This window comes from Ammodytes marinus (assembly GCF_949987685.1).
Source record: "Ammodytes marinus genome assembly, chromosome: 5".
Taxonomy (NCBI): domain Eukaryota; kingdom Metazoa; phylum Chordata; class Actinopteri; order Uranoscopiformes; family Ammodytidae; genus Ammodytes; species Ammodytes marinus.
The window spans coordinates 6,034,797-6,052,236 of NC_137234.1; the positions used below are offsets into that span (position 1 = coordinate 6,034,797).

The 17,440-nt window shown below is 40.4% G+C and overlaps 1 protein-coding gene across 7 annotated transcripts in view; it reads left to right on the top strand.

Annotated features, from left to right (window-relative positions):
• The window catches only part of LOC307250800 (pleckstrin homology domain-containing family A member 7-like), a 132,851-nt gene that overhangs the window by 71,843 nt on the left and 43,568 nt on the right, over nt 1–17,440 (top strand). For 6 of the 7 annotated variants that reach the window (XM_080028002.1, XM_080028001.1, XM_080028005.1 and 3 more), the window contains 2 exons: nt 2,732–2,818; nt 16,170–16,281. In XM_080028002.1, the coding sequence (XP_079884128.1) occupies nt 2,732–2,818; nt 16,170–16,281 (199 nt within the window). The remainder of the gene's footprint in view (nt 1–2,731; nt 2,819–16,169; nt 16,282–17,440) is intronic. The other variant, XM_080028006.1, reaches the window with a different exon arrangement.

The following is a 17,440-nucleotide window of genomic DNA, read 5'->3' on the forward strand; positions in this document are numbered from 1 at the left end:
TGTTGGAAAAAAAACAACTGTAAGTTCTTAAGCACATGTGGATCCCAGTGTTTCATTTTCATTTTTTTTATGAATATTGGTCAAAGATGATAAAAAGTTAATGACGCCTGAAGAGGAGGCCGGCAGCTTGAATATTGATGGACTACTAGCATTTTAAATCTGCTCCATCCGGGCTGCGCTGTCACTTACTGTAACCCCATATCCAAATTTGAGAAAACACAAAAATAAGATGGGGCCAAACATCCCTTTTAATAAGTAACACAGATAAGGTCCATGTTTTTCCATGGCCCCTGTTAGCGTATTTAGTGACGCTATTGGTGGTAGAAGTGGCTCTGCTGACAGAATGCGACACAGTAATGGGCATCAGTCTAAGCTGGAAATAAAAGTCAAAGGCATTTACCACAGGCAGTGCATTAAGCTGGGGCCAGTTTCATGTGACGGGTTGCGTTAAGGTGTCGTGCTGTGAGCTAATTATGACATCGTACATATAGGTTCGCCCGTTACTGTTGCCATGTCGCCGCCGCCGGGTCTCCTGGGAAACGTTGTTCTTCTGTAGGGTTTGATCTTCTGCTACAGCGAGCAGTACAGCAGGAGTAATGTGAGCTGCTAGTGAAATGAAAACAGTGTTACTACGTATTGATTGTTGTAAGAGATGGGGAAGTCTTCAGAGCTCTTACACACATGGGGATTATAAGGCTTGAAGTCTGTGTATGAATGAATGAATGAATGAATTAATTAATAAATTTTTATTTTTGTGTCATGTCCAAACAAGGACCCATCCCCTTCGGGATTATAAAACACCAACAACTGTATCAAATTCACATAACATTCACTTCCTGTAAATAAATGGAGATCACATTTCACAGTAGGACAACAAGGAAACAAGGAAACAAGGAAATATACGCAAACAAAAGAAAAGAAAAGCAAACATAAAGATCTCATTGATAAGTGTGTTTTGTTCTCTTGGCCCAGGCCTTCTCCAGATAGCCAGCAATAGATAGATAATCCAGCCAATGTATTTTGGCTGGATTGGAAGAGTAGCCAGGATGCTGCACACTTGTTGTGGAAGTATGGCTTTCTGTTTGGGCCTCAGCCTCGGGAGGTAGGAGAGTATTGTATTGTCAAGAGCAATATCAGTACATCAGGGAAGAACCTGTGTGTGTGTGTGTGTGTGTGTGTGTGTGTGTGTGTGTGTGTGTGTGTGTGTGTGTGTGTGTGTGTGTGTGTGTGTGTGTGTGTGTGTGTGTGTGTGTGTGTGTGTGTTTCTCAGCCCCACTGGAGTTTATTGTTCTGTGTGACTCACTAGTCGTGCAACCTCTGCACAGCTCTGAATATTATATCCATATACCGTATGTTTGTGAAGCCCTGTTGTTGTCCCTTCATATAATAATATCGACAGTGCGAATATACTAGTCTTTTACACTCATATCTAAATGGGTGTATATTTTTTTAATTTGCAGGACAATTTATAATAATTTACTTGGAATATATTTTTTTACTTTTTTTATATCTCAACTTCTGGTTATTTTTTCACACCAATTTATATTTCCATCGAGGTAATGTTTCCAGATTACTTGTTTCATTAAAACATGTGTCTAAACCTCAAAGTTATGTAATCATCTGATTGAAGGCATTTTGCATAATAAATGATCATTAGACAATCTTCTATATGAACGTATCAAAACGTATTGAGAAATAGTCTTAAACTTAGGGGCGCCCTTAGCTCAGTTGGTAGGGCGTCCCCCCCATGGGCCTCGGCCAGCAGCGGACCCGGGTTCGATTCAAGCCCGCGGTCGTTCTCTGCATGTCACTTCCCTCTCTGCCCCATTTCAACTCTGTCTCTACACTATCAATAAAGCATAAAAATGCCAAAAAAATATCTTAAAAAAAAAAATTGTCTTAAACTTTTATATTTATAAACTATAGCGAGGATTCCGATTACTGAAAACACAGCAGCTTATGAAAAATATATTAAAAAAATATCAATATCAGTATTTCCTATATTCAGAAAATCCATTTTGAAAGTGTCATGTCAGACAAGGACACACAGACACAGGAAATGTGTAATTTTGTGCTTGCTGTCAACCATTAGAGATTCACACTGTTCATTGAGTGAGTGTTGAAACTTTCCTATACACACACACACACACACACACACACACACACACACACACACACACACACACACACACACACACACACACACACACACACACACACACACACACACACACACACACACACACACGCCACCATCCTGTGTTGTTTACCCTGTCAAAGCCTTTTTACACTCTGGTTGAGGCTTACAAATGACTGACCCACTCTATATCTGATGGAGGCCTAGCCGGGCCTTTACTGTCAAGCGTTTTGTGCTGAGCCCTACAGTTTGGTCCACACAGGCTCTACAGCACGGGGTGTATTGGGTGGGGTGGGGTGAGTGGGTGGGTGGGGGTCTGCTGCAGCCACTCCTCACATTCTACACAGTGCTGGTAAAGTCAGGGGGATGAGGGGTGGAGAGCTTTGGGACATAGCCCCTAAAAGCCCCGCTGAATGATCGGCTCGTGTCCTCCGTAACTTGTTGTGAACACATCGAGGGGTGAAAATCCAAGATGATGCCCTCACACCGTGTTTACAGTGCGACTGAGGTTGGCTAATTCTGTCTCCTCTCTTTCTCTCTCTCTTCTCTCTCTCTCTCTCTCTCTCTCTCTCTCTCTTCTCTCTGTCCATCCAGTCATAACCAGAGGAGCACGTCGTTTTGCCATCCTGTTACGGGACACATCTCTCCGGAGAACCTGGATGCTTTTATCCTGCAAGAACAGTGAGTCACTCAGTTTGTTGTTGATGTTTGTCTTCTGCTGAAACCCATACACTAGTCAAATACTAAAAGCTCTTAGAATTCTTCCATCATCATCATAAATCAAAACATTTATTATTTTGAGGCGCCTGGAACAAAACGTAAGACTAGAATTCAATATACAGTAGCTTTTTAAGTGTAGCTTCCTGACTTAAAAACTGTGTTCCAGGGATCCAGTTGTCCTGTGAGGAAAGTTTATTAAAGTTCTGAGGAATATACTTGACACACCCAATGTTTCACAGTTACACACCTTTTAGTGGTTGAATTTTTTTTTTTTTTTTACTTGATGTCAGATATTTGGGCCACATTGACATTATCCAGCTCTTTTGAAACATCGCAACACTAAGATTATCGATAGATTTTCATCCGTGGGATAAACGCCAAGCTGTGTTTGTTTTTATCACTTTATTAAGAAAGATGAAATGATACTGAAAATGAAAAATCAATTTTCTGCCAGGACTGTTTTGTGCTTTATTGTATCAGAATCTACAGTTGCTTGACCTTCTATTTCATACGGATTTTGAAGTTGTCTCATAGTTATTTTTTTCTTTAGTTTGAGAAGTTATATTTCTTTATTGAGTAGGGTTTATAGCAGATTTCAAGATGAGCTCAGCATTGTTTCAAGTGAAGACCTGGTACCTTCATTTCAACACTTTTTAAAGGCGCACTATGTAGTTTCCGAGGAGGGGAATTGCTAGTATTGAATAATTATATCATCAGAACAAAACTAAATTATTTTGAGCCACCTATAACCTCTAAACCAAACTGTGATATCTGCTGCTGCAAACAACAACAGTGAAACAGTAACTTTTCAGGAAGCTTTCTGACTTCAGACAGTGTTCCACGTATCCAAGTTTCCTGTGAGTAAAGTTTGTTTATTCAGTTGAGAGAATATACCATAGAAGATGTTCACTTCTGGGACACATGAAAATATACATAGTGCACCTTTAACATTGTTTCGAGTGAAGATGTGGAACCTACATTTCAATACTTTATAAATAAAAAAAATGAAGGAGAAAATGTTGGTTGATTCAAGGCCTTCCTGTTGAAGTGTTGCCAGCGTCTGGTGATGCTATAGCAGTGCAATGTTTGTCTCTCTTCTGTTTGGATGAGTCCAGTTGGAGTGAGGCCAAATGCACTTTAAGTTTAGTATGTTTCTTTTATTCACCTTCTTGCTAAGAGTTAGATGAAAAGACAGATAGCTGGTTAGCTTAGCTTAGCATAAGGACAGGAGACAGCGGGGGAACCTCCTGCCTGACAGGAAGTCACTACTACATTTTCCCGCACACTACTAAAACCATAACATGTATACTAAATGTTTAAAGGAAAAATTCAAAAAATGTTGTACTGTTTCTTTAAACCTAAACTGGACCGTATACCACACTTCAGAGGGGGTCAGAGCGCAGGGTCAGCCTTAGTACAGCGTCCCTGGAGCAGTCTGGGGGTTAAGTGTCTTACTCAAGGACACAATGGTAGAGATGGTGGGCACCGTAGATGTAAAACCAGCCACCATTAGTTTTACAATTAACACCCTCCTGTCCGGTGCCAAGGATCGAACCAGCGACCTCATGGTTACTAGTCGGCCCCTCAAGGCCATCCTACCACCTGTTGATGGAGATGGTTTTCTAGTGCATTCTAAGGGCTTTGTTTGACCAAAGATTTTCTGCCAGCGACTAAAACCCGACACCACACTTTCACTATAATGGAGAGACATTCTGAGGTCTCAGTTGCAAGAGATGCAGCACTCTTTATTGTCCTGCTGCCCCAAATTGTGACGTACAGTAGTGCAAAAAGACTGGGGGGAATTTCTGTTGATATATCCAGGAGCTAGAATACAGAAAGAAGAAAGAGAATCACATACTGTATACTACAATCTGAAAAATAGGATTCTGAAATCTGAAAAATTGACAAGATTTTTAGGAACTTTTGCACTGGGAAAAGGGGGCCGATTTGTTTGAGGGAAAGGCAGATTTTGTCAGCCCGCCCGGGTCAGTTCCCTTCTTTGCCCCATTTCCACTCTGTCTCTCCAAATCTATCTAATAAAGCAAAAATGCCTAAATAAAAATCTTAAAAAAAAAGAAAATTAAAAAAAAATGCACATCTTGCTACTTGCACTTTCTGTAAACCAGTTAACTTAGGTGGCACATAACTCTAAATACAGATATACTGTATGTATTTCAATGTGTTTTCTCTTCCATTTTTGTCCAGTTATTTGTTTACCTTCTCCAGTCTACTGTCTAAAAACTGGAGCTCTGTATTTTCTTTCGAACCGGTCACGGCCTCGGGAGGGTTGAATTTGATTGTCAGCTTCAGAATACATCTGGTGAAAACACTTTCAACAAACACATTGAATTCATTCCTCTGCACCGTCCAAGCCATTTGTGCTTTCTCTACATTCCCTATTCATTTTCTTTAAACCCACTGATTGCTATTTTATCTCCACTGTATCATTTGGAATACATTAAGCTCACTCATCTCAAATGAGCCCAATTTAATAAAATGTTCTGCTCATTTTGATGGAACACGTCGGTACTTGAGTGGAAAATAAATAGGAACTTGAGAATTTATCAAGGATGGATGCAAGCTCTAGAGACAAGCATAAAAATGACATGTAGAAGACGTTTTTACTAAGAAAACTATACTTTGATTAAAATTGATTAAAAACAATGAATTATCCAAATAAAATGCTATGAAAAGGTGTATGTTTGATGCTCTAGTTTTGTTTTTATACTTTACTCCAATGTCTCTGGCTGCCAAAGAAATCAATGCTGGCACACGTTTAGTATTTTTAGCATTTGAAAGTCTCTCTCGGTTAAGATTACATTTCACATGTGTGGGCAGGGAGTGCAATTCTGTCAGCCTGGCTTGTCTGGCACTGACACACACACCTCCTCTTTTATATCCTCCTGTATTTCACACTATGTTTGGTCACTTAGCTCTCACATTTCTTTTTCTCTTTTTCTTTCTATTTCCCCCCTCATACTCCCCTCTCTATATTTCCATCTCTCTCTCTCTCTCTCTCTCTCTCTCTCTCTCAATCATTCAAGTCGATCTCTCCGTTCTGCACAAAGAAGGGACTGCGTTCTGTCCTAATGGATCTGTCTTATTAGCAGCTGCGTAGGCGTGAAGCAACCCTGTCCAAGCCACCATGATAATGTGTCAGTCCAACACACAGACAGCACTATCGTGTGTGTGTGTGTATGTGTGTGTGTGAGTGTGTGTGTGTGTGCGTCAGCGGGTATGAAAATAGATAGTAAATTCTGCAGATGGAGAGAATCCATCTGTTTTTTATAGTGTTTTATGTGCACTTAGAAGCATGGCATACTTACATTATTTTGTGCCTGGTGTAATAGTGCAGCTATGGGCTCCAGGATATTATTTTGCTGTGATTATGCGCGGCACAGCTGAGCACTATCAGCAGCATTGGGGTACCAATTTCATACTGGCAAATTTGAAGCATCATGAAAAAGTGCCACAAGCAACACATTCAGATTGTAAACTAATCAGCGAGTCAATTGAAAAGTTACTCAATCATAATTGACTGTCTGTCTGTCTGTCTGTCTGTCTGTCTGTCTGTCTGTCTGTCTGTCTGTCTGTCTGTCTGTCTGTCTGTCTGTCTGTCTGTCTGTCTGTCTGTCTGTCTGTCTGTCTGTCTGTCTGTCTGTATATTCTTGTGTGTGCAAATGACGCTGTTGGTCTGCATTAGCTCTTTGCATAGTAGCCGGTTCTTTTAATCACATCTTGTCAATCTAATGACCTCGTCTCTGTTATAGCTGTTGGGTTTATAGTTGCTACTTTAAACTGCCCTTCACTATCAAAACATATTCCTCTATTCCCTTCCTGCTGTAGCCGTAATCGTCCTGGCTCATGGCGTTTCATTCATAATAGCCGAATGCTATTGTTAGCGTTGTGAGTGACATGCTTGGTTGTAAATACCCATGTAATACCTCTCGTCTACCAATCATGAACCATTGAACTGAGTACTTAGCATTACTGTATGTAGGAGGCTGGGATTGATTCACTTATGAATCATCTTATGCTAACTAAACCCTTATTATCAAATGATGGCACGCCTGCAAACATTACCACAGAGAAAATGTATAGCCGCAGCCCTAAGCGCTTTTCACAACATCTACTGTGCTGCTATTTAAGCCTGCATTAGGCACCCGAGGTTTTCACTGAGGCCAATGTCTTTTATAAATGTGTATATTCACCCGAAGATGGAGTATTTTAGTTTGAACGAAGATGGCTTTTTTCAGCAGTAGCCTCTGCTTCACATTCGTGTCCACTCCTCACACACAATTCAAACCTTTTTATACTGCCCTCCTCCTCCGAGCCTCTCAGCTGGAGCGGAGAGCTAACCTTTAGATTACTGTGACCCTGTTGACGCCACACGCTGACACACAAGTTGTGTTGAGTTCAGTGGAGCTTCATACTCTGCTATATATCTGTCACCTTCCACACCCCGACCGCATCACATAGGGCACGGCCATTTTTTTTTCTTTTCTTTCTTTTTTTTTCACAATTGAATTTTTTCTTTTTTATGTCAGTGTCACCTTTGATGGAGGCCTCAGCTCACAGACCATCAAAGCAAAAGAGCTGAAACTCATTTATTAGCAGGTGTGTGTGTGTGTGTGTGTGTGTGTGTGTGTGTGTGTGTGTGTGTGTGTGTGTGTGTGTGTGTGCGTGCGTGCGTGCGTGCGTGCGTGCGTGCGTGCGTGCGTGCGTGCGTGCGTGCGTGCGTGCGTGCGTGCGTGCGTGCGTGCGTGCGTGCGTGCGTGCGTGCGTGCGTGCGTGCGTGCGTGCGTGCGTGCGTGCGTGCGTGCATAAACTGGCAAGCTCACCAGGGGTTATCACGGACTGAAGTAGCTAAAGTGTCAGGACTTTACAGCTCCTATGAGAACCTTATCAGCTCTGGTTGTGACAGCAGGACAGATGGAGTAACTACCTTGGCTGCTGCTGCTGTTTTGCGTCTCACTATCTGTCTACATCTGAAGTGTGTCTGAGTTTATTTTCAACACGTCTGTCCGTCTTTCTTCTTGACAGCGGCCTTAGAAATGTCCATTCTAGTGTTGTTGTGTGTGATGTGTGTCACCCATATGTGTTTAATGTTACCTCAAGCTTTATTGATACTCTTAGAAATGTCAACTTTTCAGACTTTGAAAATGTCCTGCTCAACTTTAGCTTAATCAGCGTTATACAAATTACACTCAACTGCTGTCAGATTACAACAACTACAATTTTGGAGAAAAACACTATTTTTCCCCATTCATTAGTGTGTTTAATCTAGCCATGATCATTTTTGCCCCTATTTTATTGCGTGAGCTTTACAACTTATTAACCTTGCAAGCATATTGTGAATACAACTCTTTTTTTTGTGTCAACTTGTTGATTCTTTGCTGAAACGGAGCCTGTACAAATTGGAGATTGGCTAAATTCCTGGCTGTCACTTTGCATTTCTCTCCCTGTGTTACATTGGTTTCCATGCTATTCCCTTGTGTCACTCTTCATTGTTCAAGCCTTTACACACACACACACACACACACGCACGCACGCACGCACGCACACACACACACACAAAAACACACACCATTTTCTGTTCTCTCACTTGTTCCCACTTATTTTCCTCTTGTTGTCTCTGGTGATTTAACGGAAGCTATGCCAGCTATTTGACGAGTCTTTGCCAGGGACGCAGCATGGCAGTCCCTCTGTTGGCTGTTGTTGCCATAGCAGCACTGATGTATTGAAAGGGGGGGGGGGATACACAGTTGTAGATGGATTGTGTGATAAGACCCTGAGTGTTTCTCATTCTCTCCCATTGTGAGTATTAGCTGCTTGCTTTTGTGAGAACAAATTGCTTGAGCAGTTCATAAATGATCTTATTCATTAATATCGCAAAACCCGTAAATAGTTTGATCTCACTGCGGGAAAATTGCTTTCTTTGAGAGAGTGACATGAGAAGATTGAAATCAATTCTTCCATTTTACACGATGGGGGAATCAGGGCCTATAGCTTAATATGGAGACTGAAAGCATGTCCTGCTCAAAATATAAAATCTTTCATAATTCTTGCACCCCCTTTGGAAAACAGCAGTAGTGTTTTTACTACGCCAGCTGTTGTTCCTGGGTGAGCATACCCATGAAAAAAGGCATTTAGAAAAATTAATTCATGATCATCAGAGGAAAAATTAGACTGTTTCAGAAATATTTAAAAGTTCCTCGTAGCACCTTTTAATCCTATCACTTGTGGTATTGAACTTTTAATCTGCACTGCGCATTGAGTTTCACACCAAGTTTCAACAAAATATATTTAAAATAAAATTTGACAAATAAAAAACAAACTGCGAAAAAAATAAAGTCTCCAATGAAAGACTTGTGCAGATTTCAAGGCAATTCGGCTCGATCAACATCTCAGAGGAGGACCAGGCTGGAGGATTTGTTAAGACGGAAGTGTCAGGGGGAAACAAAATATATGTGGAGATCCGTGGTTGCTTAGGTTGGGTATATTCCTTTGAAATCGGTTACAGAGGCTGTTTTTTTACCAACATATTTGAAAAGAAAGTTTTTAGTTTTGGGTCTTGACAAAAACATTGTGGGGGGGAAAGTTGGGCTTTAATGATGTGTCTTAAATAATGACCTCCACTCTCTGTTTTGAGGGAAGACTTCCTGTTGTTTTTCTCTCTGATCATTTATAGTACAATTTTTCAGAGTATTTAGTTCTGCAGAATGTTTGCTGTAGTTGTACACTGAGAGGTCTGGCTGGATTTAAATGTCAGCTGTGTCTGTGTGGGCTGCATCCCCCGGCACACAGTGGATTGCTGACATGTTTTCTGTGCAGCTGTAGTGGTTGGGAGTTTGCCAAAGTTTTCAAGTGTCTTCAATACACAGGAACAAGTCTTGTTGTTAAATGTCAGAATCCTTTCTGACAATTACTCTGTTCAAAACATGGCTGCCTTTCCCTCCCACAGACATAGGCTACGTTCAAATGACCATACTTCCCTGCTATTTAGTATGGTAGGGAACACATTTAGGATGTCCCAATACATGTGGTTAGATGCAGCATGCTCAAAAATACCTGGATTCCCTACTACTTCCAGACGGGATTTTTAAGTGTTGATTTCAGCTATATATAATAAGCAAGAGGCCAGATCAAGGCGCGGTGTTATGATGAAATAAATAAGATAGAGTGTGTCCCAATTGTGTTCTTACTGCATGCTGAGTAGCCAATATGCCATCCAACGCCTACTGTAGTTTCACTGTTAAATCGAGGGCAATATTGCTGAGTGAGATTATAATGCAATATTCTTTATATCTGGGCTCTGAAGTGTAGATCCTTGAGTATTACTTGCTCGTTATTTTCTTCACCACACAGCCAGAAGTTTCTTCAGATGGAAAAAGAACAAAGCGCATGTCAAGCAAGGCCAGAGAGAATATGGCATATCTTCATTCACTCAAATATTTCACAGAAGCTGGGACAGTGTGTTATTAAGCCGTCACCAGTGATACTTGGTCTCATATTTGCCTTGTATTATTTTAATGACTGCCTGTCTGACTGACTGTGGCTGTGAGTGTGTGGATTGCCCTGTTCATTTTTAGGCCTCTATAGCTTTTGAAGTCCCATTCAAAGGATTGTTTTTGTGTTGAAACAGCAGCAGCCCAGTGTATTTTGGATAGAAGACTTGAGTGATCGTCAAATTGGATTGTATCCATTCATCATTTCCTTGCATTGGTCAAAATTCATTGAAATGTTATGAAAGTGGTTTCAAAAATGTTAAAATTAAATCAGCAGAAGCCCAACGACATCATGAATTTGAGTCTCTAGTGGAGGTAAAGCTACAAGAACACACAGCACAGTTTCAGTTAGCATTACAAACTGGAGGTGGGTAGTTTGAGACCGGTTTGATAATGACAGTTGCATTGTGGGAATTGTAGGATCAAGCACTTTTATAGGGCGGAAAAGTTTGGATATGTCTGTGTCAGCTGCTTGTGAATTTGTGATTCCCTGAAATGTATTGAAATTCAATCCTAAATGGCTGGAGTCCCTTTTTGATGACATGTATTTGAAGAGACAAAATAATCTTTATTCCAGCTCTATCTAACCCCATTTGGTCAAGCAAACTGGAGTTGTTGCTTTTTAATTTATTAAAGTTCTCAAGTCTAAAAACTGAGATAACCCCAATTAAATCCACATAGTTCATTTTTCCACAATTTAAATTGGGCTTCATTTTTGTGGTTGTGCCAATAGCCTAAAGTGGGAAGTGCCAACTGGGAAAATATTTGGAAGCTAAGTAAAGGCTTTGCCCTGAAGATCGGCGTGCCCTTGGCCAAAGTATTTCAATCCAAATGCTCCAGTGGAACTGCTTAAAAGCCCAGAGTGCCCTTGGATGATTCCAAGCTTATTTTAGGTTGTGCTATTGTTGCTTGTTCCCTGTGTAATAGACAAATAGCTCTAACAGTAGATATGGACTGAACTGAAGAATTGCTTTGAGAGGTTAAAGGTGCAGTCAGCGATTCTGGAGAATGCTTGTTGTTGTCAATTGGATTTATTTTAAGCAAACAAACAAGGTAGTAGATCGTGAGGAGATATTCTCTGATTTTGACAGAAAGTGACTTTGACAACAAGCGTTCTCCAGAATCGCTCACTCCACTTCTAAATGGGAAGAGGTAACACTCTTACAATATTTATGGTATTGGTGTTGAAGGCATTTTAATACATATTGATGCCTGCTGCATTTTCACCCCATAAATTGGACCACAAAGCCATTTAAAAGTCAGATTGTATTATTTTACACAGCACACAAATATGATGTAATCAACATAAATCAATAGTCGGATAAACACTTTTCGATCGGCTCCTCTTGCATAACAGAAGCATTCTATGGAACAGCTATCATCGACACCATAGTGATGAGGCTGCATTCTTCTAACTAGAGTGAGACAGTCTCCTTTCATGTGTTCTCTAGAATTACTCTGTCCATCCATCTTTAACCTGTTTTCTTTCTCTTTTTCCTCCCAATTAATTCAGTTTAGAGAGACCTCAGGCTTGGTCAGAATACCTGAGTTATACGTAAAAAGTTTTAAAACCAGCGAGGAGGAAAGAAAGACCATAAAATGCATGCAGTGAATTAAATTAAAGCTATCGTGCGTAACTTCTGTTACCCCTGTGAGTAATTCTGAGTAATAACAACAACAATGTCAAAGCATCTATGACATAAGCCTTTTTCGGTGATTGCCCTTGGATTTAATACCTTCCGCTGTACGTCCAGGTTTTTTCTTAGCAGGAGAATCAACAACTAAAACATTTCTTGGGCCCTTCTTGGGATTTGAGCTCCTGCGCCAGTGTCAGGGGGGCAACATCAGTGTGTAAACACTGCCAAACTGAGAACAACTGAGAGAGTTTTGTGGAGCTCATTGCCTTAATCAACTTTGCGTCAACTAGTTTGTCAATGGCTTGAATGTAACCGACATTCATTTATATGAAAAAACTTACACACTAGCTTTAGTATCCATTAACAGAGGGTTGTAGAAGGAATTTAATGTTATTGTGCGGGCCATCTCTGTGCCCTCTGTTTTATGGCTTACTCTACTTTACTTAAATTGTCTAGACTGTGTCTTTTTTTCTCTCATTCTGTGTTTTAGTCTTTCTTAAACCTGCCTGCCTGCCTGCCTGCCTGCCTGCCTGTCTGTCTGTCTCAGAGAAATAACCAGATTAGCACTTCCGACCTCTTCCTGATTTGCCATTTGAAGTAAATGAGTGGGCTGTGTTCCTTTTGGACCTGCTGGAGCTTTGGTACGCGTCGAGTAATTCACACAAAAGTAGTGAGGTCATAGCTTCCTCCAGCCCTCCTGAGTGAGATCAAGGCCAATCACTCAAAGGCCAAATTGTCTAGTTTTTTTTCTTAAGATGGCCACCCTTTAGAAAGTCTAGTAACAGACCCACAGTTAACCCTATGTGTTCTTTATGGTAGAAAAAAGTCTTGAGCCTTATTCCCTCTCTCAACTACAAGGTCGAAAACACTTTGTCGCTCGCTTCCCTTCCGTCACACTTTCATCTTTGAGCAACTTTCTTTGCAAATGGTTCACTTCTTATATCACTAAACTGAATACAATGAAAATAATCCACATACTACAGTAGAGATGGCACGTTAAAGAAGATGTTTGGAAAATAAATATATTATGTATTGAAGTGAGGTGTTGATTATTGGCTGGTGGAGTGGTTCATTTTGTTGCATTAAAAGCCAAGTACCCTTCCAGGTTTTTTTTTAACCAACATTAAAGTATTTACGAGGAACTTAAACATTTCTGAAACAGTCAATTTTTTTCTCTGATGATCATGAATGCCATGTAACAGCAGCAAACGAGACCATCAGTGCAAAGAATGCTATTTTTAGATAGTTTTCCTAATGCATTTTCTTACTTTATACATTTTCTTTACTAAATTGAAGTTTCATCATAGTCAGATTAACTTTTGTTTAATTCAAATTAAATCAAACTTAAATTATATAGCACTTTTCATACACAGAAGATGTACCACAAAGGGATTTACATAATGAATGTTCTTGACCTTTGCATGAAATTCTCTTTACAACAGTCAATCTCTCTCTCTCTCTCTCTCTCTCTCTCTCTCTCTCTCTCTACCCACAACACATTGGAGACATTTACATTATGCGTCTATAGATAGAAGTTATTAACGCACTGAAACTGCAGGCTGTGTGGGAGTTTTACAGAATGTATCATATATAAAGGCAGGAATGGCGATGCATTCAGGGACGACAACAGCAACAGAGAAAATAAAACTTTCCTTTTACTAGATAAATAGGAAGAAGGATGTATTGATAATAAGTGACAGGAGACATATTTTGTATTACTCAAAAACACAAATAAGAGCATGATTTCTTCACAGTTGTCAAGCCATGCAAATGTGTGTTTACGGTAATTAAAATGTATGGATTTATTTAAGGATAAGGATAGAGGTGTCTGTGTGTGTGTGTGTGTGTGTGTGTGTGTGTGTGTGTGTGTGTGTGTGTGTGTGTGTGTGTGTGTGTGTCAGAGAAAAATATAGCAGTAGGTAATTAGCTTGGATTCTTGGATGGAGGAATGCGTTCACGCTGCCAGTGTTCTCTCTTCTGAAACTAATCAGACAGATTTACATGCGTTCTCCGCCTGGTGTCAGTCCGTTGACAATAAAACATCCAGCGCGGAACGTCTCATAATGTCTCGCCACACTGAGACAAGACACTCGCAATAACGGGCCTGTCATCAAACTGAGAGACGCTAGAGTCACATCTTGTTGGGGTGTGTGTGTGTGTGTGTGTGTGTGTGTGTGTCGCCTGCATTTAATTTCTTCCCAGCATTAGAAAATGAGAGCGAGAACAACATGTTAAAAATAACATAGCTTTTTAAATAAGAAATGTCAAAAAGAACTAAACAGAAAGTTAACAAGAGTTAAACTTTGTACGATTGATCTCTCTCTGTTTCAGCCATTTTCTGAAATCAAAGTAATTGCTTGTGTTTAGGGACGGGCACGAGTAGTTTATTCCAAGATCGAGGGATCGCATTAATTCCTCCAGGACCGGTCGATTCCTCGTTTTTCTAACTCTATTTTTTACAGCGCGTCTGTCTGCAGGAACAATAATGCACAGCGACGACATAGCCTACCAAAGGCTTAATGCTTCTGTTGGAGTCGGTGCAGAAAGCTGCAGCAGAGAGTAAAATGACTGTTTCTTTTGGTGAGATATTGAGTAGAAAACACTCCTGATGGCATTATTGAAATGGAAACAATGACAGACATTTGAGTTGGTGTTATAGGCCTACATGTGAAAAGATTTTAAAATAAATGTACCCATGAAAAGAAAAAATATATTAAAAAAATTCAGTTCACTCATTTACCAATCAAGTTCATCGATCACTCACATCCGGTAAAGGTAATAATATAAAACTGGAATAACCCAAAGACCTCATGCTCTCCATGGTAACGGTTAAAACCATAGCCATCTCAAACATGCCGCCTGTCTTTAAAATATAAATAAGAACACACAATCTCCAGTGTTGAAACAAAATCCTAACGAGCTGTGAAACAGACTGCAGACAAGAAGATCTGTTGAAATCTTTATCGTGGCGCATTAGCAAATCTCTTTGAGGTGAAGTGTGTCGGATATAAAACGCCGTGAGCTTTGCAGATATATATATCAATAAATCATGTGTGATTTGAATAACAACACATGAGCTATTGTGGTGTGCACTTTCAGAAACGTCTCTGTGTCGGTGTGAAAGACATTTTGTTGTTATTGATCCTTGAATAGTTTTTTTTGGGTGGGAGGGACCTTTTCATTTACAGTCGATGGTCACTCTGGACTCATACTGTTGTATTGTTGCCACATAAAAGTTCAGTAATAATGAATTACTATACGCAAAGTTCAAAGTACACCAATACAAATATTTAGAAACACAATTATTTATTAAAGGCTCAGTGTGTAGAATTTCTGGGCATTTTTCAGAACAGACTTGGTAGAAATGTAATATGATATTCACAAGTATGTTTTTAATAAGTATATATTATGAGCCTTTTATATCTGCATAGGAGCGGGTCCCCCCTATGTGGAGGCCGCCATTTTGCACTGCCATGATTCTACAGTAGCACAGAATGGACAAACTTAATGGCCATAATGCATTTCATAAAGTGGGTGTACTGGGGAAATGCACTTGTTGGAAGATGAAGAAGAAGTACTATATAATAAATAACTAAATACATCTTCACCTCATCACTTGATATGGTGGGTGGAAAGACTTGAGGCAGTGGTGGATGATGCCATTTAAAGCATCAAAATTATTAAAAATTTTGTTGAGATTATTTTACAGTGACATAGTGCATTCAGTCACATATTTGTAACTGTCTAGTTTAAATTGAGAATAAATACTGGTGCTAATTCATCTTCCCTATATGTGAACAGTTACATAACATCGTCTGTTGCCGTGGGCACTTTTATTTCCCCCCGCTGTGGATCTAGTTTTTCTAAGTCTATTTATCGGCTTCCTGTTGTGAAACGGTCATTCAAGGTAATAGGTCTGCCCTAACCTGAGGGCTACAGAAGAAAATCTATCTTGGCACGACAGCACGCACATGCACACGCACGCACACACACACACACACACACACACACACACACACACACACATGCGCAAATGCACGCACACAGCGTTAGGCCATGTAACGAAAACTCATAAACACCCAAGGGGATGTGTTTTAACAGATTTAGAAACATTTGTGTTTACCGTGTGTGTGTGTGTGTGTGTGTGTGTGTGTGTGTCTTGTCTAGGCCGCAGGGTGCTCGTATGATGTCCAAACATGCGGGTGAGCAGCTCTCCAGCACCACCGTCAGCGAGGCCTCCACCATCACCTCCTCCACTGTGGACACAACTTCTGCTAAGGTTAGTCTTTCTCTCTGTGTGTGTGTGTGTGTGTGTGTGTGTGTGTGTGTGTGTGTGTGTGTGTGTGTGTGTGTGTGTGTGTGTGTGTGTGTGTGTGTGTGTGTGTGTGTGTGTGTGTGTGTGTGTGTGTGTGTGTGTGTGTGTGTGTGTGTGTGTGTGTGTGTGTGTGTGTCTGTGTCTGTGTCTGTGTGTGTGTCATTTCACTTTGGTTGCATCTGCATCATAGTATGTTGAGGGCCCCCAAAGATTAAAACATGGATGACCCTGTTAAGGAATAATGCATCTATTCCAGTGGGTGTGTGTTTCTGTCTGTATGTGATTATATGATGTTTGTGTATACATGCAAAACTGTCAACATATGCATTCCGCCTCAGTTGTACTTTGTGTTAAGTGCATATATCAAATGAGTGAGTTCTCACACGAAGATAAGTAAATATTACACATGCTGAATATCAGGGAAGTATTGTCATTTTAATATATTGTATCATAGCATCATATCTACTTTATAATACAACCCCCCCCCCCCCCCCCCCCCCATGTGCTCAGGCTCATCACCCTTGCCGTCAAACCCAGAGGCAAAATAGTGCAGAAAGCTTTATTCTGACAGAGAAAAAGACTACATTTACATACAAAGCAATACTCCGATATTAACCAGGTTAGGGTCATATTCACGATAAGACATGACTAAGGTTGCATTCCGAATCGCATACTTTCTACTATATAGTATGTAGAAAAAAGATTTAGGATGTCCCGATTCTTGTGGCCAGATTTAGGATGGTTAGAAGTACCCGGATGTCCTACTTCATGCGGCCAAGATTGTTAGTGTTGAAAACTGCATCCTATTTGGGCGATTCTGACTCACAATCCAGTGCGCACGTGAAGTGATGTCACATCGACGAAGCCTCCATATGAAAACAAACGGGGATGCGACGGATATAAAAGCAAGAGGCAAGATCAAGGCGCAATGTTATGATGAAATAAGAGAGTAAAGTATGTCCCAAAAGTATGCCTACTGCATCCTAACTAGATTCTTTTTATCGTTGGATGTAGTATGTAGAATAGAAAAAAGAAAGAGTATGCGATTCGGAACGCAACCCATGTTAACAGCCGTACCCACCATAATCGGATTAAGACAATCTACATTTTCCCATATGTGAAA